Consider the following 27,589-nt stretch of genomic DNA (forward strand, 5'->3'; position numbering starts at 1 on the left):
AATCGCCTGTCCGTCCTGGGGGAGGATCCCTCCTTCATGTGGGCACCCCTGAGGTTTCTTCGTTTTTCCGGAATCCGGTTTTTTGGGAGTTTTTCCTTACCGCGAAGGGGGGTCTAAGGGCAGGGATGCCAGTATAGCTTAGTCAGTTTGTTAGTTCATTTTAGTATTTTACTATTGCACTCTTTGTATTCACGATCCTTTTGAGTTCATGTTTCACTTTGAAGCCCATCGAGACGACTGTTGTTGTGATTTTGGGCTATACAAATAAAATTGAATTGAATTGAATTGATTCCAGTAATTAGAAGCAGAGAGCTGAAAAGAAGAGCAACCAAAAGAGGCTCGGAATGGAAGGTTTGGAGTGACAAGACTATGAAACTCCTGGAACAAAGGCTATACAACTACAGTTGTGAATATTAAGAAGGTATTGCAGATATGAAGGAATTTTTCCAATTAGATTTTTGTAGTTAAAATACCAACCAAATTTTCTATGAGAATGTAAGACGGCCAGCTTGATAGAGTGTAGAGATTGTCATAACGGATATTAGAAGAGGCCCAGTTACAAGGTGGTTTTTAGGGGTTGTTCAGCAAGTTGTGTAAATGAAGATTTGTTGCAATTGAAAAAAAAAAACTGTTTTAGATTTGACCTTTACTAATATATCATTTAAATGTGTTAAATGAAAGGGACTAGTCCAGATGCCGAAGTGTTTGTAACAGTCAAAAAAGTTTATCTTAAAACCATCCAAAGAGGATTTTAGCATCATTAAATTAATGAAAGATGTATCTCTCACTGCATGTTTCCACATCATGTTGGAAATTAAAGGAAAAGCACAATCCTCCATGGCAGGTCACCACCATGAGTGCACAAAGGTAAAGCATAAAAACACAAGACTATCTACCCTGCAATCATCGCTACCACTTATATTACTTTATTTTTCACACTGTAGGGCGCACTGGATTATGCACCATCAAGGAATGGTCTATTTTCCGATTATGTCTTATATAAGACACACCGAACTATAAGGCACAGTGACCCTGAGAGAGATAAGTCCATCAGTCAGTCAGGCCTTATTTACTGCATACACAGTAACACTAGAACTTGTTTGTAATACTCTGCTCATTAGCCACGTAAGCCACTTTAGCGGATTCACGATACCTGTAACCCCCAACCCCATTTGCATCATGTAAAAACAGACTGATATCGCTAAAACAAATGTTTCTGTGACTACACTAACTCCCAACCTTGTCAAGAAAATCCTACATAAAACTGACATTTAGACTGAGCGCCGTGTACATCTCAAAATCGCTTTGACATCAGTAAATACAACAAGAATTTATCAATATATAAGGGGCTCCAGGTAATAAGATGCACTGAAAAAACATAAGGCCTTTAAGGGCACATTATAGTGCGGAAAATGTGTTAGTTTTGGTTGCAAGATAAAAATCTTAATTGCTACAGTTATCACAACATCTAGGAAATCCACAAGTGTTTTTATCATTCTATTTTTAAATGAAAAATTCAGTTTATGACAATCATGACTGCTCATTTTATATGCATGTTTCTCTCAGTTTAATTCTGATCCTATTTTGCGAGCCTCATTAGATTGTGTTAGCAGTGTTTCATTGTTTGGTAACATCACAGTGCTCTCTGCTGGAAAGCTGCAAGTAAGCAAATTCATCTAATTAACATTCCAAACAAAAGTAACCAGGGTTTGCATTGAACTGTGACCAAAAGAAGATCTTATTATTCCAATTTTTCTGTCCACTCCATGAGAAGTAAATCTATAACGCTTCTCTTGCAGATCTTTGAAATTCTGGAAAACTTCAGAGCAGACCTGCATAAGTAGGACATGGAAACTGCTGCAAGTCTACCACTGAGGTCTGAAATCAGTCCTCTTGCAAAGGAGACATATATTTAAATTAATCTACTGAACAAAATGCTTTGGTTGTTTCTGGGGTGGTTACGCTGCAGGGTAGAAATTTGAATTCAAAGCAATTTGCAAAACCAATTGAGCATTACCCTTCCTAAAATTTAGAATGAGTTAAAACATTTCTCTTCATCCGATTAATAACCAAGTTATCATTTATTTTAAAGCTGTATTTTTTACTTCAATGACCACAGGTTTGTTCTTTTCTGGTTTTGCAGGATATTAGAGCACAGCGATAGATGGTTGTGTCTCACCTGGACATGAACACATCAGGACATGAAGGAATCGTGCTGTTTGTGACTGTTTATGTTGGGCAAAAACACTGTCACTTTTGAACTATTAAAAGGCAACAAATTACTGATTTCAATGGGTAATATTAGTTCAAATTTTTGGATTGATTGTTCAAACTCTAGAAAAAAATTGTGCATCTAGTGCTACGTTCACACCGGTCATGTGACGCACGTTCAAGAACGGCCAAAGTCTTCACACTGGACAAGTGGGGAAGGGCTTCTTCTTTTTTCTACTGTTTACTAGTGCAAATCCACCACCTGCAGTTGGAAGAGGCTTAGTGCAGTATGTTGAAGCAGTGCAAATCTTGCATATCTTGCTTCAGGCTTTTTCTTACACAGCTTTATTCCTCTCTATTTTATGAAAGACTTGGTGTCATATGAGCAAATATCAATTTCTCCTTCATGATCCATTTTTAAATGATTGGCACTTCCGTGAATTAAAGGGGTCGTCATCCATTCACCACCACCAAATTCAAGCCTCTGATTGATTAAAGTTTGACCTGGTTTAACTTTTAGCACCTGTTTACTACATAGACCCCAAAATGGTCGTAGAAACTTGTGTAGTGACAAGGGAACGCGAAATTTGTAACGCGGAAGCACAGAACGTGCGTTTACATGGACTTCTCATTGGATGTAGTCGCTTGAATGCACATTGCTGGGCCGGTGTAAATGTAGCTTGAATGTTCTTTTGTATTCTGTTTTGCTCAAAAAGATAGTATTTCAATTATCTTTTTGAGAATTTTGCAGAAAATGCACTTTCCATTACAAAAAAATCTTCTTAGAAAAAACTACAGGCACACACAAAAAAACATGCATGGAAAACCATCCAAAGTCTAAAAAGTATTATTTCTACACTGTATAATTTTAACAAATAAAAGTGTCTTTTGAGATGTCATCACAGCTCTACACACCCTACTCATTTCAGTTTTGATTGAAATAGTGCGTTGCTTTACTGTGATGAAGATAGCAAAGCCTGGTGTAATCACAGAAAGAAAGAATGATCCAGCTTAATTTTCATCACTGCTCTGCCTTATATTCTTTCTGATTTTTCTTAGCCAGAGAACAGAGAACAACCTTTTTCTTTCGATTTCTTCACTTAGAATTACTTTTACTTTTAATTAAATTAAACCAACAGTCTAAAAGTTTGCAATGCTGCTACGCAAACTTTTCTCCTCCTCATTGAAATCAAAATTCTGCACATTGGCAAACATCGTCTGATCCATTATTAGAAGCGTTTTCCAGAAACCTGTAATTGTACTTTTATACTAAACAATATATCACATTATAAATATTAAAATGATTGGGTTACCATAGTTGGGGCAGCAGACCTTCAGCCAGCAGACACAAGAGAGCACAGTGAGGTTGGTCAGACTGCACAGTCCAAACAAAACACCACAAAAGGCGTATACAGTGCAGGTCATCCTGTTGAATAACCACCTGCATAGAGAAAGAAGAAGAAAAAAATACCTTTTTTACTGATTGATGACCTAATATTGAAGTGAAGGTTTTTGTCCAGATTCCTTCAGGTGGAATATAATAATTTATATTCAGAAGATGACAGGTGATACATTTTCTGGTGTTCCGTAACGTCACACACAACTGTGGTGATACACTTTGAACCAACACAGGACAGCTGGCACCCACACATCATCATCAGGGGATAAGAATAGGAAGCAGGAAAGGTCATTAAATGAGGTGAAAAACATTGACTGAAGGTAGTTCAGTTGTCTTTTCTACTTATATTACCACAGTGGTGTGGATGGAATCTGTTTGTTCGTTATAGTAAAACACATTTCCACTGTAGCAAGAAATTTACAAACGGGTGTTTGAGTGCATATGGTCACCAATAGCTATCCAATATATATACATACTTTTTACATTATTAAGATGCTAAAAACTGATTTCAAACTTTTAAAGCATGCACATCCAAGAAAAACATTTTTAGTTACCGTTTCTAAAAGCTACAATACAAATAATCGACACTACTGAGAGTAATACCAAATACCAAAAGGTACTTGACAAGAAGTGCATGAATGTTTTTTTTATTTTTTACACCAAGGCTTGTCTGAAAAAAATAAAATAAAACAATTAATTTTCATTAAATTTCAAAAAAAACCTTTCCACTTTTTCAGTTCACTTTATGGTAGATTTGTTAAAGAAAAACAAGAGCCTACACCTAACAGCAATTCAAAATGCTCATAATCACCAATCAGCAGTAACGCAATGACTGTACAGTTGGCCCTCACAGTTAACATCTCAGTACATTTAAACATGTCTGTGATACACTTAAAACTAAATATGCTTTTTTTTAAATGGTCAGAAAAAATGTTTCAATAATTTTGAAATGGTTATACTTGAGGCTGTTGCCACATCTGTATATGTTGTGGTAGCAAAAAAAAAAAAAAACATGTCATCTTGACATCTCTCAATAATTGCCTGAAAGTTTGTTACTTTGTAGAAAGCTGACCTTCAGTTTTTGTGTATGTGTGTAGTGTCTGTGTGTATGAAGGACCCACACAGACACAGTCAGAGAGCATCACAAAAAGGCTCAAACCCACTGTGAGTGGTCGTAGGATTGGCTATAGGAGTTTTGCTTTATCTGCAAATCCCACTGGGCAGGGTACAGATGTGGAGTTGCTCCAAGTACTGTCCATGCAGCAAAAGTCATAAAATCATGAGGGTGCCTCAAGGTTATGTGCGAAGTGTAAATGTACCATTTTATTTTGAAAATCCAGCGGATATTCTCTTTAATCCATACCCAAGTAAGGCATCATGAGCTCTTGTGATTCTGCTTCACAGCAACAGAAGATACTCTATGTCTGTCTTTATCGCAGCAGCTTAGGGTGCTAGTTCTGGGGTGCTTTTAAAACACAACGTTATGATTCTTGTGTGACCACACGAAGAGACTAGAATGAGTCCTTTCCATTGCTGCAAAAACTATGTGCTGTGACCATGCCTAATGTGTCCGGTCCTCGAGGGATGAAGCACAGACAGCAGGGTCAAATGGAAACAGCTGATTTACTGTGGTGACCTTGTAAAAAATATCAGTAGGAAAATAAAAATAAGAAACTCAAAAGTCTGGTGCTGTGTTAAATCTAGTAGTTTCGAATTGTTATTAGTTTTTTTTTCAGTTTTTCTGGTTTTCTAAATTACCCTTTCATTTTGCTGAAGTTCCTCGTGTCAGGCAGTCATCTTCACACAATTGCCTTCAGCTTTTCATCCTAAATCTTCTCATCAACCATGCGGGTCAAGTAAAAAAGAAAGTGTTATCATTCTCTTTTGATGCTGGGAAATGAATCTAAGGATCCAAAGAACCCTCGGCATGAATGGAAACATTGCTGTGCTAGCGGCAGCAGTAATATAAGTGTCAGTGCATTGTGCATCTGACAGTTGTGTTCCACCACTTACATCAGCAGATGATACTTTAGAAGACGCTTTTCTCCATTTTTTCAACAATGAAAAGAGCTGCAAAGAGTTTGCATAAGGAAGTCTTCTTCAGGCCTCATTATCCAGTCAGAAATTATTAAAGAAAGCAGTGTTAATTAGTTTTTTTTTTCCATGGTAATATTCTCTGAACTTGATTTGGTGTCAGAAGTGAGCGTGTAGACCCTTCTAATCTGACCTAACAAAGCCAGTAAAAGCAGTCTTCAACCTTTTCACACAGACAGTCGCTAGCACCTTATTATCCTTACAGTTAATCCACCTCTCAGACTTACAAGATAGCTCTACACAATTGAATCTGTTACTTTAAGTAATTAAGATAATATTTATTCTAGTGATGATACAAGATGGTGAATGAAGCTTTTGTGCCCTATAGAATGAGTGTGCCAAGAACTTTTGCAACTGAAAATGGTTTTCCCTTTCAAAGGGTAATGAGGTCTAAGAGGTGCAAATGAGATTAGAAGTTGGCATCCAACTAAAACAACAACCTCTTCTCTTTCAGTCAGTGGACTTAACAAAAAAAATAAAATATTCACCATAATTTATTTAAAAACTATCACTGGCAGTTTTGGACAAATTGGCACTACCCCATTAAACTTATATTATTGTGAGCCCCTTTGCACATTTAGAAAACTTCTAGGAGTAAAGTTGAAACACTCCAATATAAACTCAAAACCAAGTCCAGTTAACTGCTCTTTTTATACCGACTACATTTATAGAATCAACCTAAATGAATGAGAATCAACACAGATGTGAACAAAGTCAATCTTAACCTAAACCTGGAATCTGAGAGGGAATTTGCTTTCAGATTTAATGCAACCATCTGTCATGGACTTAATGAAAGTCAAATCAGGATAAAACAATAAGTGAGACAAATGCCCATCAGAGTTTGTCTTACCCTTGTTATTTCACTCCGATGTCTATGAGTAAGACCACTGACCCCTGTTCACTTTAGTGGATCTGCTTAGTGGCCTATACATTGATGAATGTATTTTCCTTGAATAAAAATAACAATTATTAAAGACCTAGCTTATTGGTTTTGTTTGGGCACAATATTCTCTGACATACCAGGAATAATTGTAATCGTTATTGAGTACAGATTTAATTTCCAACCTAGAATGCCTTCAGCAGAGCTAGATTTTAGTAAATCTGAGTCTGCACACAGTCTCTGTCCCCTTGTGAGTGTGCCAGAACACTGCACATTGCCTCTAGACTAAGAGGCAAGATGGAAGTGCTTGCCACAATTGCTACCATACCCACATCAATGAAAAAAGAAGTTGCCGTGGCGATGGCTGAGCTGCTCAGAAAGCTTACTTTTCACCTGTAAAGCTTGATAAGCACTCTGGAGAATCTGATCATTGTGCATTGCATCTGGTCCTCTGGCCTACAGAAGAAGAATTGACTCAAGTCTGAACATTGATGCTAAGGAGTGTGTATTTCTAAAGAATGCCTTAGTCAAGCTGGGACAATGTGTATCAAGATTCTTTCCTCCAAAGTCCAGCTGTAAGATTGCACAGCAATCCGTCTCCGGACAGGTAACAACTTCCTCCAAAAACTAAAAAAAGAAATTTCATGACATCCAACAGTATGTGTAGGGGTGGGGGATACTGGGAATTGGGTATTGATCCAATACCAAGTAATAACAGGGCCAGTATCACCGATATCGATACTTTCTTCTTGAAATGTTTGATTACAGAATACTTTTGGAAATACACATTTTTTTGTTGTTAATTAAGTGTATATTAAAACATTTGAACCGTACCGTAATGATAAACAACCAGTAAACCTGTCTGCTCTATGCTGCTTCATGGTCTTACCCCCCTTCCCCTCCTATTATCACCCTCCTACCCCCCCCTCTCTCTAATGTCCCTCTCTCTTCTTCCCTTCTTTCCTTTTCCGTCCGGTCCAACACCAAAGATTTTCAAACATGATTGAAATTAATAAAGTTTGGCCTCAATTACAAAAGGGGTTTATTCAGACATACCTTTGGTTTGTCTGAAGATTAATTACCCCTCTTGTTAAAATAAAATATGTCCAACACAAGAGGCCCTCAGCTCTCATCTGTCTGCCTAGCTGTTGGACAGGACAAGTTTAAAAAAAAAAAAAAAAAAAAAGTGTATATTAAAACACAGGATAGAGACTTTTGGCAAGTAAAATGTTAATTAAATAATAACAACAATCTTAGTTGTCACACCTGGTGTGTGAAACGCTGTATACACAGACAGAAAGTTTGCTGTATTTGCTTTAAAGCTTTATTGCAGTTCACCTTTTGTGGTCTTGCTGTTTCACAAATTGTTTCTTTAATCCTTTATTGCATGCTTTATTTTATTTTATTTTTCTACGGTCCATTGTGGTATGTGATTGGCTGTAATCCAATGTCACTGCCTGTGTCTCCTACACAGAGTTTGTTCAGCCTTCCACACTTCCAATCTTCTAACTCAAGCAGATCTTTGGCTTGATTCTATAAAGGGTTTAACATTGAGAGTATTTGAACAAAAAAGAAAATGTTAATTTGTCTCAGAGAAAAGTCTGTAAAGTGTGTAACGAAGAGTTTTACAACCTTAAAACATCCATGATGACTAAAAAATAAAGATGTCTACTTTGAAATTTCATCTTTAAAGCTCACTTTAAAAATAACTCCTGCAATAAAGGAGGGGCCACTGTATAGACACTGGGCTCGACTTGTTTTTTGTGACTCTTTGGCTTGCTGTTGTTGCATCGTGATACTAATTATTTGAATACCCATAAATTACACCCCAACACAAAAATGGCTAATCCAAAGGCTTACTTGAGTTTCCTTAAGATTTACACTTTCTAAATTAAAATGACTTTATTTTATGTCAGGCTAGGTACAGATCCTTCTTCTGCAGGTCCAAGAGCACTTCAGAATATAAAACTGAGAATGCAATCACAAGCTTTCTGCAGATGCATTAATAACTTCTCCAAGGGACACTGCTCCACTTTTACTTTCACTGCAGAGTTAAACTACACCTCACCATCCCATCTTTCTCTGAATATTCAGGAAACACAAAAGATGAACTAGTGAAAGGCTGGACGAATAAAATGGGAAGATGTTATGAGAACCAAAATTATGATATGTGCATTTATGTAACTTACATGTGCCAAAAAGCTGAAGGAATTGCAAGCGGAAACAGAGTTAGGGTCATGCTCAGGTCACTGATGGCCAGATTGACAACGAAAAACTCTGCTGGCTTTAAGGAAGACTTCTTTCTGTAAGCCACGAACAACAAGATACCATTCCCCAGCAAAGACAGGGCCCCTGTGGAACAAACAATGAACACAAACAAGATCACTCAGATAGTCCACTCTCAGATATGTAAATAACAAATCCAAAACAATTAATTTACCAAAAATGGTGTAGAGAGTTCCCATGAGGAAGTCATTGCTTTTGGATATTCTGGAAACGAACAAATATGATTCAGAGGCATTTCCCATCTGGAAGAAAAATAGAAAGTAGAAAGATGAAAATATATATATATAGAAATATTTTTAACTTAGACAGTTTGAAAAAAATCATTTACAGTAATTCTATTTTTGTGCAAAGCACTTTGAGTGACCTGAATTGTAAAAGTGCAATATAAATAAAGCTTGATTTGATTTGATTTGATTCTCCACCAAACAAAACATCCAGCATTATTCTGCAATCATCTGCTTTTTTTATATAGCATCTTTATACATAGGCAAGGCAAGGCAAGGCAAGTTTATTTGTATAGCACAATTCGTACACAAAGTAATTCAAGGTGCTTCACAAAACAGAAAAATGCATTAAAATCACAATACATCATAGAAATAATCAACATAAAATTCACTTTAAAAGAAAAGAAAAAAAATTTTGAAAATTGATTTAAAAATAAAGGAAGGAAAGGAAAGAAAAGTGCAGATAGGACCTTTCAGTCATATACACGGCTAAACAGAAATGTTTTAAGTCTAGATTTGAACATGAACACAGAAGAGGCCTGTCTTACGACTTCAGGGAGGCTGTTCCAGATTTTAGCTGCAGAATGTTGAAACGCTGATTCCCCTTGTTTAGTTCTGACTCTGGGAATCAACAGGAGGCCGGCCCCTGAGGTCCTCAGAGTACGAGATGGTTCATATGGCACTAACATGTCAGAGATGTACTTTGGTGAGCGGCCATAGAGACTTGTACACAAGCAAAGCTGCTTTGAAGTCTATTATTTGAGGTACAGGGAGCCAGTGTAGAGACCTGAGCACAGGACTAATGTGATCATACTTCCTGGTTCTGGTCAGGACTCGAGCAGCAGCATTCTGGATGTACTGAAGCTGTTTTACAGCTCGTTTGGAGAGGCCGGTGAGCAGGCCGTTACAGTAGTCTAACCTACTGGAGACAAATGCATGAAAAAGTATCTCCAGGTCTGGCTTTGACACTATGTTTTTGATTTTGGCAATGTTTTTCAGATGGTAAAATGCCGCTGATGTTACTGACTTGATATGGCTGTTAAAGTTCAGGTCAGAGTCCATGATTACCCCTAGATTTCTGACTTGATTTGAGGATTTAAGAGACAGAGAGTGAAGGTAGCTGCTGACAACCTGTTGTCAGTGACACATAGATCTGAGTATCATCTGCATAGTTGTGATAAGATATGTTATTACTGCGTATTAACTGCCCTAGTGGCAGCATGTAGAGGTTGAACAGAAGGGGTCCCAGGATCGATCCCTGGGGCACACCACAAGTCAAGGCCATGAAGTCTGAGACACAACTCCCAATTTCAACAAAATATTTCCTGTCTTCCAGATAAGACTTGAGCCAACTTAGGGCAGATCCAGAGATGCCAACCCAGTCTTGGAGTCTGTACAAAAGGATCCCATGATCAACAGTATCAAAAGCAGCACTCAGGTCTAGCAGGATTAAGACAGTGACTTTGCCATCATCAGTGTTTAGGTGGATGTCGTTGGTTACCTTGATAAGAGCAGTTTCTGTGCTATGATGGGGTCTAAAACCTGACTGGAAAACATCAAATGAATTGTTTAATAAGAGAAAATCAGTGAGCTGTTGGTAGACAACTTTTTCAAGGACTTTTCCTAAAAATGGCAGATTAGAGATAGGTCTGTAATTATTCAGTACAGTGGGATCAAGACCGCTTTTCTTCAGGGGAGGTTTAATGACTGCAGTTTTTAAGGCCTCTGGAAATATTCCAGATTGAAGAGACATGTTAACTATTTGAGTAATTGATGGCAACACACTGTTCAGGGCAGACTTTAGAAATCTAGTGGGTAACACATCAAGGCAGCATGTAGACGAGCTCAGACGGGTGATGGTCTCTTGGACAGTTTGGTCAGTGACAGGTACAAAGTGAGTCAGTTTAGAGTGAGTAGGTGGCCGTTCGATAGTTATATGTGTTGTGGAGTTGATAGCTTTTTTAATGCCCTGAACCTTGTCATTAAAAAATACAGCAAACTCATTACATTTAGGTGTGCAAACCAGTTCAATTGGTAGCTGGGTTGGAGGGTTAGTTAATCTGTTTACTGTTGTGAACAGGACACAAGGGTTGCTGCTGCAACTTCCAATGATTTCAGAGAAGTACCTTTCCCTTGTTCTGCATAAGATCTGGTTGTAAGCATACAACTCCCCCTTATACATTTCATATTGAACCTGGAGTTTTGACTTGCGCCACTTTCGCTCAGCTCTGCGGCACTGTTGTTTCTGTGCCCTGACTAGATCATCATTCCTCCAGGGAGCTTTCTGTCTATGTTTTCTCAAATTAACCTTCATAGGGGCAATGGCATCCAGAACATTCAAGATGCTAGAAGTAACAGAATTCAGCATTTCATCAACATTGGCACCAGAGGCGTTTTCAGGGTTTATCATTTCTACAAACTGTGTCCTAGTGCTCTCATTTATTTGTCTCCTTTGGACAACTGCAGGGCCAGGCGGTGGTTTGGGAGCAACAGACAGGTCAAAGAATACACAGAAATGATCAGAGAGGGCGACATCAACCACACTGACATTGTAAATATTTACCCCCTTTGTGATGAGCAGGTCCAGAGTGTGCCCTCTGCTGTGGGTGGGGCAACTTACATGCTGAATTAGATCAAAGGTTTCAAGGACAGCATTGAGCTCTTTTGCATTTCTGTCATTGACATTATCAACATGAACATTAAAATCACCTGTAATGACTAGACCATCAAAGTCTGTGCACACAACTGAGAGCATTTCAGTGAAATCATCAATGAAACTTTGGCTGTGCTGAGGAGGTTTGTACATGACTATGCAGAGTAAGGGAGGAGTTTGTTTTAACTCAATCTTAAAGGACACATACTCAAATGATGAAAACACACCAAATGATAGTCTGCGGGTTGCAATATTACCTCTAAACAGTGCAGAAACGCCTCCACCCTTTTTATTTTCTCGTATTTCCGATACATGTTTGTAGTTGGGGGGAGTTGATTCGACTAGAACTATGTTTCCTGTGTTTTTGTCAAGCCATGTTTCAGTTAAAAACATAAAATCAAGATTAAAAGAAGAGATAAGATTATTGATTAAAAATGATTTGTTGCATAAAGATCTGACATTGAGTGCAGCAAGTTTGAGATTAGTTTCCTTGGGACTGGTCAAAACCTTCTTGCAAGGGATATCAACTAGATTTCTTTGATTGGACAGTCTAACTGCCCTTTTTGCATTCTACGTGGTGCAACTACAGGTATATCACCAGAAGGAAGCTGTTCATCACAGGGCCCCAGTTTGACATAACCTTTCCTAGGACACTGGGGGCCCGTTTCATCCTGGCTCTGGGGGATAGCACGTCTAGAGGCGTGCAGGGGAGGTCGAGTTGAGGGTAGTTTGGGTGATGGACCACATAAAAGCATTTCAAAATTCTTTAAAGACAGTCAGGACCATAAATATTTGGACAGAGACCCATTCTTTCTCATTTTGTTTCTGTACATTACCACAGTGAATTTTAAATAAAACAACTCAGATGTCATTGACGTGCAGACTTTCAGCTTTTATTCCTTGGGTTGAACAAAAAGATTAAAAAGATTAAAGATTAAAAAGATAAAAATTTGAAAAACTAAAGCATTTTTAAACACAATCCCTTCATTTCATTGGCTCTTAGGTTATTGGACAAATGAAATAACTGAAAACAAAATGGTCTTTACTAATATTTGGTTGAAAACCCTTTGTTGGCAACCCTGAAGTCTTGAACTCATGGACATCACCAGATGCTTGGGTTTTCTCCTTCTGAATGCTCTGCCAGGTCTTTACTGCAGCGGCTTTCAGTCGCTGTTTGTTTGTGGGCCTTTCTGTCTGAAGTTTAGTCTTTAACAAGTGAAATGCTCAATTGGGTTCAGATCAGGTAACTGAGTTGGCCATTCAAGAATATTCCACTTCTTTGCTGTAGTACCCTCCTGAGTTGCTTTGGCTGTATGTTTTGGTCGTTGTCCATCTGTATTATGAAACGCCGCCTAATCAGTTTGGCTGCATTCACCTGGATCTGTGCAGACAGTAAGTCTCTGAACACCTCAGTATTCATTGGTCTGCTTCTGTCCTGTGTCACATCATCAATAAACACTAGTGTCCCAGTGCCACTAGCAGCCATGCACGCCCAGACCATCACAATGCCTCCACAGTGTTTTACTGATGATGTAGTGTGCTTTGGGTCATGAGCTTCTCCACGCCTTTTACATACTTTTTCTCTTGCCATCATTCTGGTAGAGGTTGATTTTGGTTTCATCTGTCCAAAGAATGTTTTTCCAGAACTGTGCTGGCTTTTTTAGATGCTTTTTAGCAAAGTCCAATCTACCTTCCTATTCTTGAGGCTTATGAGTGGCCGCATCTTGCAGTGTACCCTCTGTATCTACTTTCATGCAGTCTTCGTTTTATGGTTGACTTGGATATTGATACACCTACCTCCTGGAGTGTGTTGTTCACTGTTGTGAACGGGTTCCTCTTCACCATGGAAATGATTCTGCAATCATCCACCACTGTTTTCCGTTTACGTCCAGGTCTTTTTGCGTTGCTGAGTTCACCAGTGCTTTCTTTCTTTCTCAGGATGTACCACACTGTTGATTTTGTCACTCCTAATCCAGTGGCAAATTCTCGCATGGTTTTTTCTGTTTTCTCAGCTTGATGATGGCTCCTTTTACCTGCATGGAGAGCTGCTTTGACTACATGTTGTCTGTTCACAGCAAAATCTTCAAAATGCAAGCACGAGCCCTCTAATCAACTCCAGGCCTTTTATCTGCTTCACTCATGATGACATAAAGGAATTGCCCACACCTGCCCATGCAATAGCATGGAAGTCCATTGTCCAATTACTTATGAGCCCATGAAATTAAGGGATTGTGTTTAAAAAATGCTTTAGTTTTTCACATTTTTATGCAATCTTTTGTTCAACCCATGGAATAAAAGCTGAAAGTCTGCACTTCAATGGCATCAGAGTTGTTTTATTTAAAATTCACTGTGGTAATGTACAGAAACAAAATTAGAAAAAATGTGTAAGTCCAAATATTTATGGTCCTGACTGTAGATGCAGTAGCTTTGATGCACTGAAAAAAAGTAAAAATAAATAATAAATAAATAACAAAATACATTAAAGGACATTTAATTAAACTATCAGTCATTTAAACAAGCACAGAAAACCTCAACATAATATTTTATGTTGACGTTTAAAAATTATTTGACAGATTGAAATGTAGTTAGACAACATCAGAGTTTATCTGGAACTTGGTTCTATCTGTGAACAGCATGACTGCTGAACGCAGCTGCATCCTGTTTGCTTCTGATTCTAGCTTCTACAGGATGATTGTGTCCTGCAGATCCCAGAGCCCTGCTGAACTTGAGAACCACGAGTAGATGTCCAGAGTGTTTGTAAGTCCAAGTGCAACATATTAACGTTACCGTAATTGTTGTGAGCACATACAGTGTGGAAAAAGTGGGGAAGTACAGTATAAAGAAAGTTGCAGAAGCAATAAATAAATAAAACATCTTCTCTTCCAAGAAGGTGGATCAAAAAGCGTTTATTTTGCAGTGAACTCTGCAGAAACTAACTGAAAAAAAACTTTTAGTTAGAATAAAAAAAATTAGTATTTTTTTTTATATAAAATGACAAACACAAGTTCTTCTCATGCCAAGACACTAACCTGCCACAGTAAAAGAAAAAAAGAGAACTTAATTTATTAATTGTTAATTTATTACAACATTCTTCTCCTCTAATAAAGTTTTATGTTTCAGAGATAGGTTTCATTCAAATAAACATTATTTTGAAATGCTTTTCTTATTTTTTATGAAAATGTAATTATTGTGAGGTAAAATTCTCATTTAGTTAGTCAAATTATCAGAGTCTCAAAAAAAAAGGATTCTCACACACCAATAAATTTCAAAAGGAAAGTTTTTGGGATGGTTGAAAACGTAAACATTTATCAAGTTAACAATCTCTGGGCTCCCAGAAGCAATCTTAGTTGACCTCAGGGTCATACTACAGTAATAAAACAATGCAATCGCATAAACATAACCTTACACATCACCAAAAAGTTATTTTGGTTAATTTTCAGTCCAAGGTTGCTTTTTACAAGTATAAACCCATTGTGATCCAAATATAATGGTCAATGCTCATTTTAACGGTCTGGTCAATTATCTATTCTATAAGATGTTTTGTCACTATTAAAAATGAGAAAAATGACTTAAATCTGAAAGATAGTATAAACAAAAAATACCTCTTTTATAACATGAAACTTTCTTTTAAAACAATTTTCCTAACATTTCAATACTTAACACACTACTTTGATTAGTTTGAACTTTGTAGTTTGACAAGAGAAAAAAATCAAGTCATGGAGCCATGAAGCTTACGGTGTTTCAAAACATAATCTGTTTCATCCTGAAATTCTGGGACTGATTTGCATACAGTGCATGAGCTAATGCCAATATTGTGACCAAGAGACGTTACTGAGGCAAAATTCCAGTTTGACTGATCTTTCAAGTTAAATTTATGACAAGAGATGATATGGAAATATATTCATAGCCATTCTGTTTACTTAATGCTTTCACCTGTATTGCTCGCATTTACATATGAAGGAAGGGGAGACGAATTCAATGTCCTCAAATTAGGCGGACAGCTACGGTACTTTTTGAGAAATTACTGAACAATAAAAAGGAGCATATTCACTGTAGCTAATTTTCGAGAGAAAGCAAAGGTGGTAAACTATTTGCTGTTTTGTGTGAACCTGTGTTATTTTGATTTTATACTGTTTGGATGTTCATCAGTGTACATTGTATAAATACATGAGGTTTTAATTGTGTAATTAACTGTGTAAAATGTTAAGTCAAGTACCGGTATATCAGTCACTATAACTGTGCATGCTTATTACAGAAAGTCAGAAGAATAATCTTTAAAATATCCTTAGCATTTATCAAAAAAAGGGTATTTATTATTCAATTGGGTTTAGTTTGTTTTTCAAAATCTAACTGTGTTGAAGTTGTGGCATTGGAAGAACCAGCAAATAACTGCCCACATGATTTTAAAAAATAGCTTTCTCTACATATTAGTTCACAGCATACACAGCACTAAGCTAGTAGCTAATGTGCTACTAAAGGTTTGAACAGAGAAAGCATGTAATACATTACAGGTCAAACGCTTTAGAACATTTCAAATATCCAAGGTAATTATTCTATTACAGGTGATCGTTTCAATAAATAGCTTGATATGATAAAATTGTTAGCTGCCAGAAGATCCAAGTAAAAGGTTTATTACTGAAAGATCCAAATTTGTGTTCATAATTACAGGTAACACAAAACACAACATCGTTAACAAAGCCTTACAAGTACGGTAACTCAACAGCTGTTCCAAATTTTCTTTATAATGCATCCATCCTGCCTTGTATCAATGGTTCAGGCTGGTGGTGGTGGTATAATGGTGCGGGGAATATTTTCTTGGCACACTTTGGGCCCCCTAGTACCAACTGAGCATGAATACAACACCAGTCTACCCAGGTTTTGTTGCTGACCATCTCCATCTCTTTATGACAACAGTGTACCATCTTCTGATGGCTACTTCCAGCAGGACAACACGCCAGGTCAGAAAGCTAGAATCCTCTCAGACTGGTTTCTTGAACATGACAATGAATTCACTGGACTCAAATGGTTCCACAGTCACCAGATTACAACCCAATAGATCCCCTCTGGGATGTGGTGGAATGGGAGATTGGCATCATGGATGTGCAGCTGACAAATCTGTAACAACTGTGTGATAATGTAATGTCAATATGGACCAAACTTTCTTAGGAATGTTTCCAGTACCTTGTTGCCATAAAAGATTAAGAAGGTTCTGGAGGCAAAAGGAGTCCAACCCAGATACTAGCAATGTGCACCTGATAAACTGAAGCATTATTTTTTTACCATACACTCTTGACGTCATGACATTTAGAGGAAATTGTGCAGGTATGTTAGCTGGACAAATAATTTGATTGCATTAGAGCAGAGGTGTCAAACTCATTTTCACTGAGGGCCACATCAGCATAGCGGCTGTCCTCAAAGGGCCAGATATGACTTATACATGTAACTAAATGTAATGTTGCCCAATACCATATTTCAAGTCTGATTCCCCCAAGATATGAATAAATACACACCAATTTTTATTTTTTATTCTAAGAAATTAAAAACTTTTATGCTGTTGCGGGCCACATAAAATGACATGGCGGGCCACATTTGGCCCGCGGGCCTTGAGTTTGACACTTGCATTAGAGTATGTGTGATATCACATGTTAAAAACCTGAATGAAAATTATCAAAGCAATTATTCAACAAAACTTCACTTGGCCAGTCTAAGGCACACCTGTGCAATAATCATGCTGTCTAATCAGCATCTTGATATAGCACACCTGCGAGGTGGAATGGATTGTCTTGGCAAAGGAGAAGTGCTCACTATCACAGATTTAGACAGATTTGTGAACAATATTTCAGAGAACTGGTTATTTTGTGTATGTGGATAATGTTTCACATCTTTGAGTTTATACCATAAAAAATGGGAGCAATAACAAAAGTGTTGCGTTTATAATTTTGGTCAGTGTAATTTATTGTTATCCCATTTTGTTCTACAGCAGAAGATAGTATGCTATCTAAACTATCTTGAGACTGTTATGAACATAATTTGTCATGATTTACTATTAATTTCCTGTAGTCAATATTAACATCATCTTGTTGATATGATCCGTGAATATTTCAAATGCATCTTTACCTTCCTTAGAGAAAATATAATAACATCTGAGATTACAAGTGTCTCTTTGACTTGTAAAAGTCCCTTTATGTTATGACTGAAGAGTTGTTCAAATGAAAGAAATTGGACAACAGACAGAATTTTGTGAGAATTAACCAATTTAAATGATTCAAAACCACAAAAAGTAAGTTTTTTATTACCATTTCTCATCATGGTTTTCAGAAAATGTTTTCTTCCAGAAGATGTGCTAACCATAATAGGAGCATTAGCCAGTCAGAAAGGAGTGTGTGTCTTTTCTGAGATGCATAACTACTTTTTTTTTTTAATTGAAAAGCTTTCTCCGCCTCAAGTTTACATACATACAGACTCTTTTCTATATCAGACAGAAAATCCTAGATTACTTTTCCTTTTTCTCTTCATGTGTGGTAAAGTTGCATTTATTAAGTTCTCCAAAATATCTAAAGATTTTTCACATTCAAACACATGAAGCAAAACTATAACAATATGTGAATAAAACCGTGAATTAGAACTTAGCTTAATTTCGAACTGAATGAACTGTTGGCTAAGTCCCTTTCTGCTGTCTGTTTTTCTCTGAAGTGTCAGCGGTTCAAGTGGGAAGATCAACAGTCTGCGAAGATGAAAGGAAGAGTGTGAGACACTTTAAAGGACAGAAAAAGGCAGAGGAGTTTAAGGGAAGTCTCCAAAGTCTCTGTGCTCACCCCAATTACTTTAAGAGGGAAAAGTGTCACGCAAAGAGTGTGAAAGTCACAAATTGTCTATAAGCCTGGCTTTGAATTGTGGTATTATGGATAATCATTGCAGCGGACGTCTTTGCCAACTTAACCTTTGCTTTCATGTGAATGGAACTTGCAGTTTGCACACCCTCACGTGTTCGGACACACTTCCAGTTTAAAGAACTGACAGGGAACAGACTTGGCAAGGAGAATGACAGAGATTAAGAATGTTGTGAGAGGACTGACGTCTTAGAAAAAAAAGGTAAGTGAAGACAAAGAGATAAAGAGATCCCTGAAGTGAAACCTGCAGAAGTGAAGGATTGAAAGCTGAATGATGAAGCATCGAAGAAACAAGACAAAAGGAAGTTCTGAGAAAATCCGCACTGCACTCATTTAAAAACCCATTGTGACTAAAAACTGATTATGAATGCAGTAGAATAAATTTATGTTTAGATACATTTGAAAGATAAATTAACATATTTTAGATCACCACGGAGAGTTGGTTTTTTTTCCCCCCCACATTTTTAATTTACTGGTTGGGGTGTTGGGGCTCAGCTTTTTGCCAGTAATTATTGACTCGTTTTAGCTGTTAATAATACGCTGCATTCTTGAAATTAGAGCATCATTTCCAAGCATTTTTAGCCTGTGCTCGATGAAACTACACAGCAAGAAGTTAAATTCTGAAACCAGATTATGATAATGACCCAAATCATACCTCATTCTAATTAAACTTTCTAACAATGGAGACTCCTGGCAGTAAATAATAGTGTCAATAAATTACAGCTTTGAGTGAAATGCTTTAGGTTAACAGATGCTACAAAGAAAAATGATCTTTTAGCTGTCATTAAAAAAAAAATTGTTCAGTGGGATGCAACTAGGAGTCAACACTAAACAAAATGTTTGAATGCATTAAAAATTCAACAGAAGGTAGCAAATAACATGAATATGCAAAAATAATCCATAATTAAAAAAATGATAGATAAATGGATAAATCAATACTTGTTTTTTTTTTGATATTGTGAAATCTATTTTTGTTATAAAATGTATCCTCCTGAGACCCGGCCCATTCACTAATGTCCTCTATAATGGACATTTTGTTTACCTGTATATTTCTAAGGAATTAAGAGATGCCTTTCCAAATCCTATTCTACTCTGTAGAGGACATCCTGGGCTTTCCATTGATGTGTCATGTGATGAGTTTGCATGCTGGAAACTTTAAGTTTTATCTCTACAAAGATGGCTTCCATGCCATTTACCTAATTTTATGGAAAGGTGAAAGGCAAGTCAAATATTATGTATCTATTCCTTTTTTTACCATGATAATTATATATATTCTTGGTCATAAACATGTTAGGAACAATATTTTTAGATCTGAAAAAGGTTTCATGTTTTCGGTTTTAAAACAGCAGGCATTTAATGAATGTCCACTGTAGAGGACACCGGGACCATTTTAATGTATTTAATGGCTGCACATAATGTATGGAGAAAAAAGTGAAGCAGAGAGGATTCTAGACCAGATAGTTGAGAGAGATTCAGATTTGGAGCTTTATGATGATAAAAAGGTTGAGATTCAGGAAGAAATAACTGTTATTTTTCAAAATAACTTGATTTTTTTGTGTTTTTTAATCATAAGAGGTTTACACCTGTGCTACCAGGGCGCCCTGCCTATCAAGATGACGCCAAAGTTTGTGAATACCGGAGTTCAATCTCGTACTATTCACAGTACATTGATAACATTTTTGAGGATCTGTTTTTGATCTAGTTTTGTTCCAACTACCAGGGAATCACACTCCTCAGCCTCTCTAGGAAAGTCTATAGGCCACAGTACTGAAGAAGACAGTCGGTCCGATAGTCGAACCAGGATCCAGGAACAACAGTTAGGTTTTCGTCCTGGTCGTGGAACAGTATAACAGCTCTACACCCGCTCTAGGGTGCTGGAGGGAATGCGGGAGTTCGCTCATTCAGTCCAGATGTGTTTTGTGGATTTGGACAAGGCGTTTGACCACGTCCGTCCCCCGTATCCTGTGGAGGGTGCTATGGGAGTATGGGGTCCGGGGAGCCTTACTGAGGGCTGTCCGGTCTCTGCATGACCGGAGCAAGACCTTGGTTCGCATAGCCGGCAGTAAGTCAAACCTGTTCCCGGTGCACGTTGGAGTCCAGCAGGTCTGCCTTTTATCACCGGTTCTGTTCATAGTTTTTATGGACAGAATTTCTAGGGCACAGGCAGGGGCCAGAGGGGGTCTGGTTTGGGGACCATAGGGTTTCATCTCTGCTCTTTGCAGATGATGTTGTCCTGTTGGCTTCATTAAGCCGGGACCTCCAGCATGCATTGGAGTGGTTTGTGGTAGAGTATGAAATGGCCGGGATGAGGGTCAGCATTTCTAAATCTGAGGCCATGGTTCTCGACCAAAGAAAGGTAGTTTGCCATCTCTCGGTGGGTAGAGTGTCCCTGCCCCAGGTGGAGAAGTTTAAATATCTTGGAGTCTTGTCCATGAGTATGGGAAAACAGGAGCATGAGATTGACAGGCGGATCGGAGCAGCGTCCGTAGTTATGCGGTCGCTGTATCGGTCCGTTGTGGTGAGGAGAGAGCTGAGCCAATAAGCAAAGCTCTCAATTTACCGGTCGATCTTCCTCTGTAGCAGATGGTCCAACAAGTAACAAAAAAGTGATGCAGAATTTCCTTGTTTTAGAACAAAATTTAATGTTTTTTGGGTAAATATCACTCTAAAGATTTAATCTGCTCTTTTTTCTGATTATCCAAATTGACTTCTATTTTCACAGAAATATCGTCCTGTTGTCCTCTACAGTGGACGTGTTGGGAAATTAAAATAAAAAACATTTTTAAAAAAATTAAAATTGTAAGGTGTTTATTTAGGCCCAAATGGATAGGAAATCACAAAAAAACAGAAATTGTAACACTTTTTTTCCTCGGTTCTCAGGAGGGTATTTCTCATTTTTCAGAATTATTTAGTATGTCATTTTATTTTGCATTTTTCTTCACATGTTTTATTTAGTGCTGTCTATCAATTAAAAAATCAATCACGATTAATCACAATGTTTTACTGAATAAATGTCACATGACAAAATGCAACCATTGAACAAAGACTTGCCAGAGATAATTTTTTCTTCATTTTGTTGTCCAAAATTTTAAAATTTGTAACGTTTTATTTGATTAGATTTGTTTTAACTCAGATATCCCAGAAGTGTAATTTGTGTGCACAAAACATATCAACAGTAAGATAAGCACAACTTTAAAGACTTTTATGTCTGCAGTATTAAGAAAACAAAGACACTGACATACAGCCATAAGAAGCAAACATTGTGTTTCTGCATTTTAAATGAACTTATACCACGGTCCAGGTGAATACTTAATTCTGATTGGCATTTTGTCTGGACAATAAAAAAAAAGTTTCAAGAGATGAACTTTCTCTCTGAACTGATGCTTTATTTATCTTATCGTGTCAAGCAGCATATAAATCGCTTTTCTTTGCCTCTGCAGCTGAGGTCGGTGCTGGCTCAGTGATGAGTTGTCGTGTTACCGTGACAACGGGCCGCACTACGTATCAAATAGGCTGCTTTTTGTGAAAATGGGATCTAAATTGAAAAAAATAACAAGAACAAAGTATTAAAAATCGGTTGAACATTTACTTCTTCTGTAAGTTACCATAAGTGGAATAAAGCCAGACGCAGTTTGCATCTTCAGAAATTACGCAAAGCATAAGACGGTTGCTTCGGGAAGTTTAATTAATTTGTGTTAATGAATACTAACCAGTTCATTTTTTTTATTAATCACATGCGTTAAAACATTAATGTTGACAACTCTAGTTTTATTGCACAACCCCGATTAAGAAGATTTTCAGTACTAGCTTGATTCTTGCTGTTTTGCGCTGCGTTTGTTGTACAGGTAAATGCATGTCTCCTGGAATTGTCAGTCATAACCTGTTTCAGATCAAATGAAAAGCAAAAAAAATAAACTTCATTTGGTTGCAAAATGAAAAGAAAATTGTGTCTGCAGAAATTCTGTCAAAAAACTGTTTATTTGCCCTTTATGTCAGTTATTTGTCAAATGTTTCTTACGTCTCATTTAAAAAACAGTAAATCTATTTTGACAAATAATACAAACAAAAACGAATAAATAAAGGGAAATTGCAAAAAGATCTGAACTATAATTGGTACATATATAAATGGCACATCACCCAAACAAACCAGCACAAAAATGACAGAACAGCCTGTATTTTTCTGTTTTTGTCATTTTTCCTTTTTTTTTATTGTACTTTTTTCACTATATTAAATTCTAGGTTACAGTTTCATTTAAACTTTACATATTTTTTCACTCACTTGTATACATTTTCCACCACATTTCAGCTATTCTCATTGTGACTTAATGGCCCATGTCAATCCAGATAAAAGAGCTCATGATTACAAGCTGCATATTTATTTCCCAAAAGCATTCATCACTTAACTGTCATATAAACTCTTCAGTTTAAAACTCATTTATCACTTCACTCTATTTCCTGTTATGATTTAGTGTTATCCTTTAAAGGTACTATTGCTCATGTGCAGTTAGCATATTTGTAGAATCCCTAACATTTGGGGAACGTTTTGGGATGAATCAGCAAGGACACGAGGAACAATAAAAAGAATGACGACTTTCATTAAAGTTGTACAAAAGTAAAGATGTGGAAGAGTAAATGCTTATTTATAGTCTCTTGACATCTGTTTGTAATAAAATCTTGGTAACACTTTATATTAAGATTCCTTAACAAGCTCTGTCAACACATTAACAAGCATTATAAATGAATTTATAGGGTGTTAGTAAGACATTTATTAGTACAATAAGTCTAATAAGGTTTATTAAATTGCTTAGTTAACACATTTACAAGCATTATTATTAGGATGTTTTCAAGATGCTAATGATGCATTTACTGATATTATAGGTGCCTAACAAATGTGTCAGTGTTAATAAGCTTAATAAGATTTATTAACAACCTTTGTTAACAAATTAAGAAGTATTATTTTTGTTTGGGGTTCTAGTAAGATATTTATTAGCATTATAGACGCCTGACACAAGCCTAAGTGTTAATAAGCTTAATAAGTTTTATTAACTAACTTAACAAATTCATAGGCTTTATTAATGTGTCAGATGCTAGTAAGATATCTATTAGCATTATAGATGTCTTGCAAATACCTGAAAGTGTTAATAACATTTAATAACATCTAAAGTCAGACCATTGTCTTCTAAATCCATATTACTAAACTGCTTATAAGCTTTACAAATGTATTAATTAACTTTGTTAATAGTTTATTAATTGTTTTGCAGCACCTCATCTAAAGTGTGGACGTTTTTTACCACAAAAAACCACAAAGCATAAAGATTGTAAAAAGAACTTTATGACATTAAAACAGACTAAACATACACAAATCGTTCTGTAAAAGATATATAATAATTTAATTCAGACAAATATTTAAAAAAAAAAAACATACTGGTGTTGGATGACTAGCATCATAGCTAATAAGGATAAAGTATTAGCATCTATCCTGAGTGAAACATTCATTGCAAATCCCATCACCAAGAGACAATTCTCTGCATTCAATGCCAACTGCATTCAACCACTGTTGCCTTGCTTCAAAGTCCACAAAAAAGTTGCACAAGCCAGTCATTTTTGAAGACCGAAAGCAAAAAACCTACAGGAGCCATGCTAAAGCTAACACGCTAACCTGCCCATCTCTGAATAAAGATGGGCATAAAGATGGGCAGGTTAACTAAGGTCACCATTGGCTAATGAATCTGTCAATCAAACTCATCAGCAAAACAGGCGTGCTCACTTTCAGCCAATTGAATGGCCTCTTAGACTTTGCTTTCACACAGGTGACAAAAAAAGCCCCGCCCATCTTTGATTCTGTACCGGTCGGTCGTTAGCCTGTTAGCTTTAGCATGGCTCCTGTAGGTTTATTGTCTTTGTTCTTCAAAAATTACTGGCTTGTGCAACTTTCTTGTGGACTTTGAAGCAAGGCAACAGGGGTTGAATGCATTTGCAGTGAATGCAGAGAATTGTCTTCTGGTGATGGGATTTGCAATGAATGTTTCACTCAGGATAGATGCTAATACTTATCCTTATTAGCTATGATGCTAGTCATCAAACACCAGTATGTTTTTTTTTTTAAAAATATTTGTCTGAATTAGATTATTATATATCTTTTACAGAACGATTTGTGTATGTTTAGTCTGTTTTAATGTCATAAAGTTCTTTTTACAATCTTTATGCTTTGTGGTTGTTTGTGGTAAAAAACGTCCACACTTTAGATGAGGTGCTGCAAAACAATTAATAAACTATTAACAAAGTTAATTAATACATTTGTAAAGCTTATTAGCAGTTTAGTAATATGGATTCAGAAGACAATGGTCTGACCTCAGATGTTAATAAATCTTATTAACACTTTCAGGTATTTGCAAGACATCTATAATGCTAAGAAATATCTTACTAGCATCTGACACATTAATAAAGCCGATTAATTTGTTAAGTTAGTTAATAAAACTTATTAAGCTTATTAACACTTAGGCTTGTGTCAGGCGTCTATAATGCTAATAAATATCTTACTAGAACCCCAAACAAAAATAATACTTCTTAATTTGTTAACAAAGGTTGTTAATAAATCTTATTAAGCTTATTAACACTGACACATTTGTTTAGCACCTATAATATCAGTAAATGCATCATTAGCATCTTAAAAACATCCTAATAATAATGCTTGTAAATGTGTTAACTAAGTAATTTAATAAACCTTATTAGACTTATTGTACTAATAAATGTCTTACTAACACCCTATAAATTCATTTATAATGCTTGTTAATGTGTTAACAAAGCTTGTGAAGGAATCTTAATATAAAGTGTTACCAAAATCTTCTGTAGATGTTAAATGTGTCAGCCATACTGGGTGTTTATTAACTTTTACACTAAACTTTTTTCATACCTGCAAAGAGAATATTTCATGTGCCTTACAGACAGCCAATTTGAAGATAAACCTGGACACCCACAATAATCTTAAATGAAATTTTCTCTGGTAAGGACTCCCCATGACATTCTCCTTAAATCACAGGATGCTGAACCCATACATCTCCATCTGAGTGTGAGTTTGCACTTTTGGGTGCTTTTTCAGCCAGTACTAAAAAATATTGCTTTTTTTTTGTCAAGCAAATAAGTTAATTTGTTTATTTACTTTTGCCAGGCATAAAAGTAAAGTCAGCGGAAAACTTGACTGTCAAATATACCTTTGCATATGCTGCAAAATCTGTCTTTCTGCAATTCCGCTGTGTAGGTGTATGTGCCCCTTACCTTTGTGGAGGTCAGAGAGCACTTGTATGTGCTTCTTAGTCTCACTCCTCCAATAAAAATAGGATTTCTCATAATACATGTGGGGGTTTTACCACAGACGAGATTCTGTAAGTTCAGGGGTCAAACTTGAGAATTCTCACAGTCATCCTTTAAGAACTGCTTTCGGGAACTTGAAATCGAACAGAAGTGGAGACATGCACAAGCTGCCAAGAGAGGTTTTAACCAGAAAAGAGAAAGCTTCTCTAAACTGCTGCAAGGGATCCATCTGAATCTGCAAACCTTAAAAGTGTGTTAGAAGATTTAGAGAGAAACTTTATTTAAGTTTTTTGTGCCTCACAAAAGGACGACTTAAAAACTCATCCCTTTGGTCAAGGTTTTAACTGAACCTCCATCAAAGACTGGTGACTTGTATTCTACACTGTTCAATGGCATTTTCAATTGAAAACACTAATAATAATTTTCAGTAGCATGGAGTGAAACTTTTTGTTACATGAAATTCTGCATGCACCTTAAAAACAAGGGCACAGTTAGAAAAAACAAACGTCTTAGAAATAGAGGGATCTCAGAAATGAGCAGATTCTGGAGCCAATTTTTACAAATAAGCATGATTATGTAAACAGGACAGGGGTGATTATCTTTTTTTCTCTCCACACATCACAGATGGGAGGATTAAAGACACAAGACCATTCTGTTTTTTGTTTTTTTATCACTATATAAAACATTTTTTAAATAAATTCCAGAAAAACAATTATTAAAAAATAAACATAAATGCATACTTCATTCTTACTCAGCTGGCTAAATAAATATTCCGGTTTTTGTCTTTCAGAGGACGTAGATACAAAATGCCATTCACAGCTGGCTTTTTTAGATTTAAAATGTGAGGGCAGCTCATGTTGGAGCAGCTTAGATGCACAGCAGGGGAGTAAAGCCCATCATAGTCAGAGCATCAATCCCTACAGTTTATTGCTTGAAATGGTGCCACTTAGTGTTGTCACTCATATTTTTAGTGTTGTTTTTTTGTGTTAGCTGCAGCTTGTGACTCCAATTTTATATATAGTCTTTGCCACTTAATCAATATTTTAGTCTCCCTTGGGGCTATTTTGTCCTGTTCTTGTCTCTTACCCCTGTCGTGCTCCACTGCTGTTTTTAAGAGCAGCAGTTATGCAAGTGCAAATGCTACGATATTTATTACTTTTTTTATGAGTACATTTCTTCAGCTTTTGCTCTCACGTTCTACTCAAGGCCTTTCATCCATAATTCTGAATAATTCTGTGCTCGACAGATTTTGAAGTGTCAGGTCACTGTTGAGGTGCTGCAACAATTTGAGATTTTAAAACACATGTGAACAAAGAACAACTGAAGTACCGTGGTTAAGTGGCTATGTTTTTGATTTCTGAATATGAATCCTTTCTTTAAAACTACTTCAAGGACAGTAAAGTGAGCTTTAATCAGCAGGTCTCTCTGATCGTAATGCAATGGGTTTTTTTTATACTTTCCAACTAAATATATTTACAACTCTGTTAAAGGTTAACAATAGAAGCATCTACTTTTCAATGAAAGACACTTGAATCATGCCACACATTTCAAAATTCTTGAAGGCTTAAATTGAACATTTCTTAAAGAAATATAAAGTAATTGCACACTTTTTAACCACCACTAAAAACACTTAAAGACCCA

General features: G+C 36.6%; 1 protein-coding gene across 1 annotated transcript in view; it reads right to left on the minus strand.

Annotated features, from left to right (window-relative positions):
- Positions 1-27,589, minus strand: part of LOC101163490 (opsin-5-like) — an 83,398-nt gene that overhangs the window by 18,699 nt on the left and 37,110 nt on the right. The window contains exons 2-4 of the mRNA XM_004070754.4: positions 9,025-9,112; positions 8,774-8,936; positions 3,525-3,652 (exon numbers count right to left, since the gene is read on the minus strand). Of these exons, the coding sequence (XP_004070802.1) occupies positions 3,525-3,652; positions 8,774-8,936; positions 9,025-9,112 (379 nt within the window). The remainder of the gene's footprint in view (positions 1-3,524; positions 3,653-8,773; positions 8,937-9,024; positions 9,113-27,589) is intronic.

This window comes from Oryzias latipes, chromosome 7 (assembly GCF_002234675.1).
Source record: "Oryzias latipes chromosome 7, ASM223467v1".
In the NCBI taxonomy this organism is placed as follows: Eukaryota; Metazoa; Chordata; class Actinopteri; order Beloniformes; family Adrianichthyidae; genus Oryzias; species Oryzias latipes.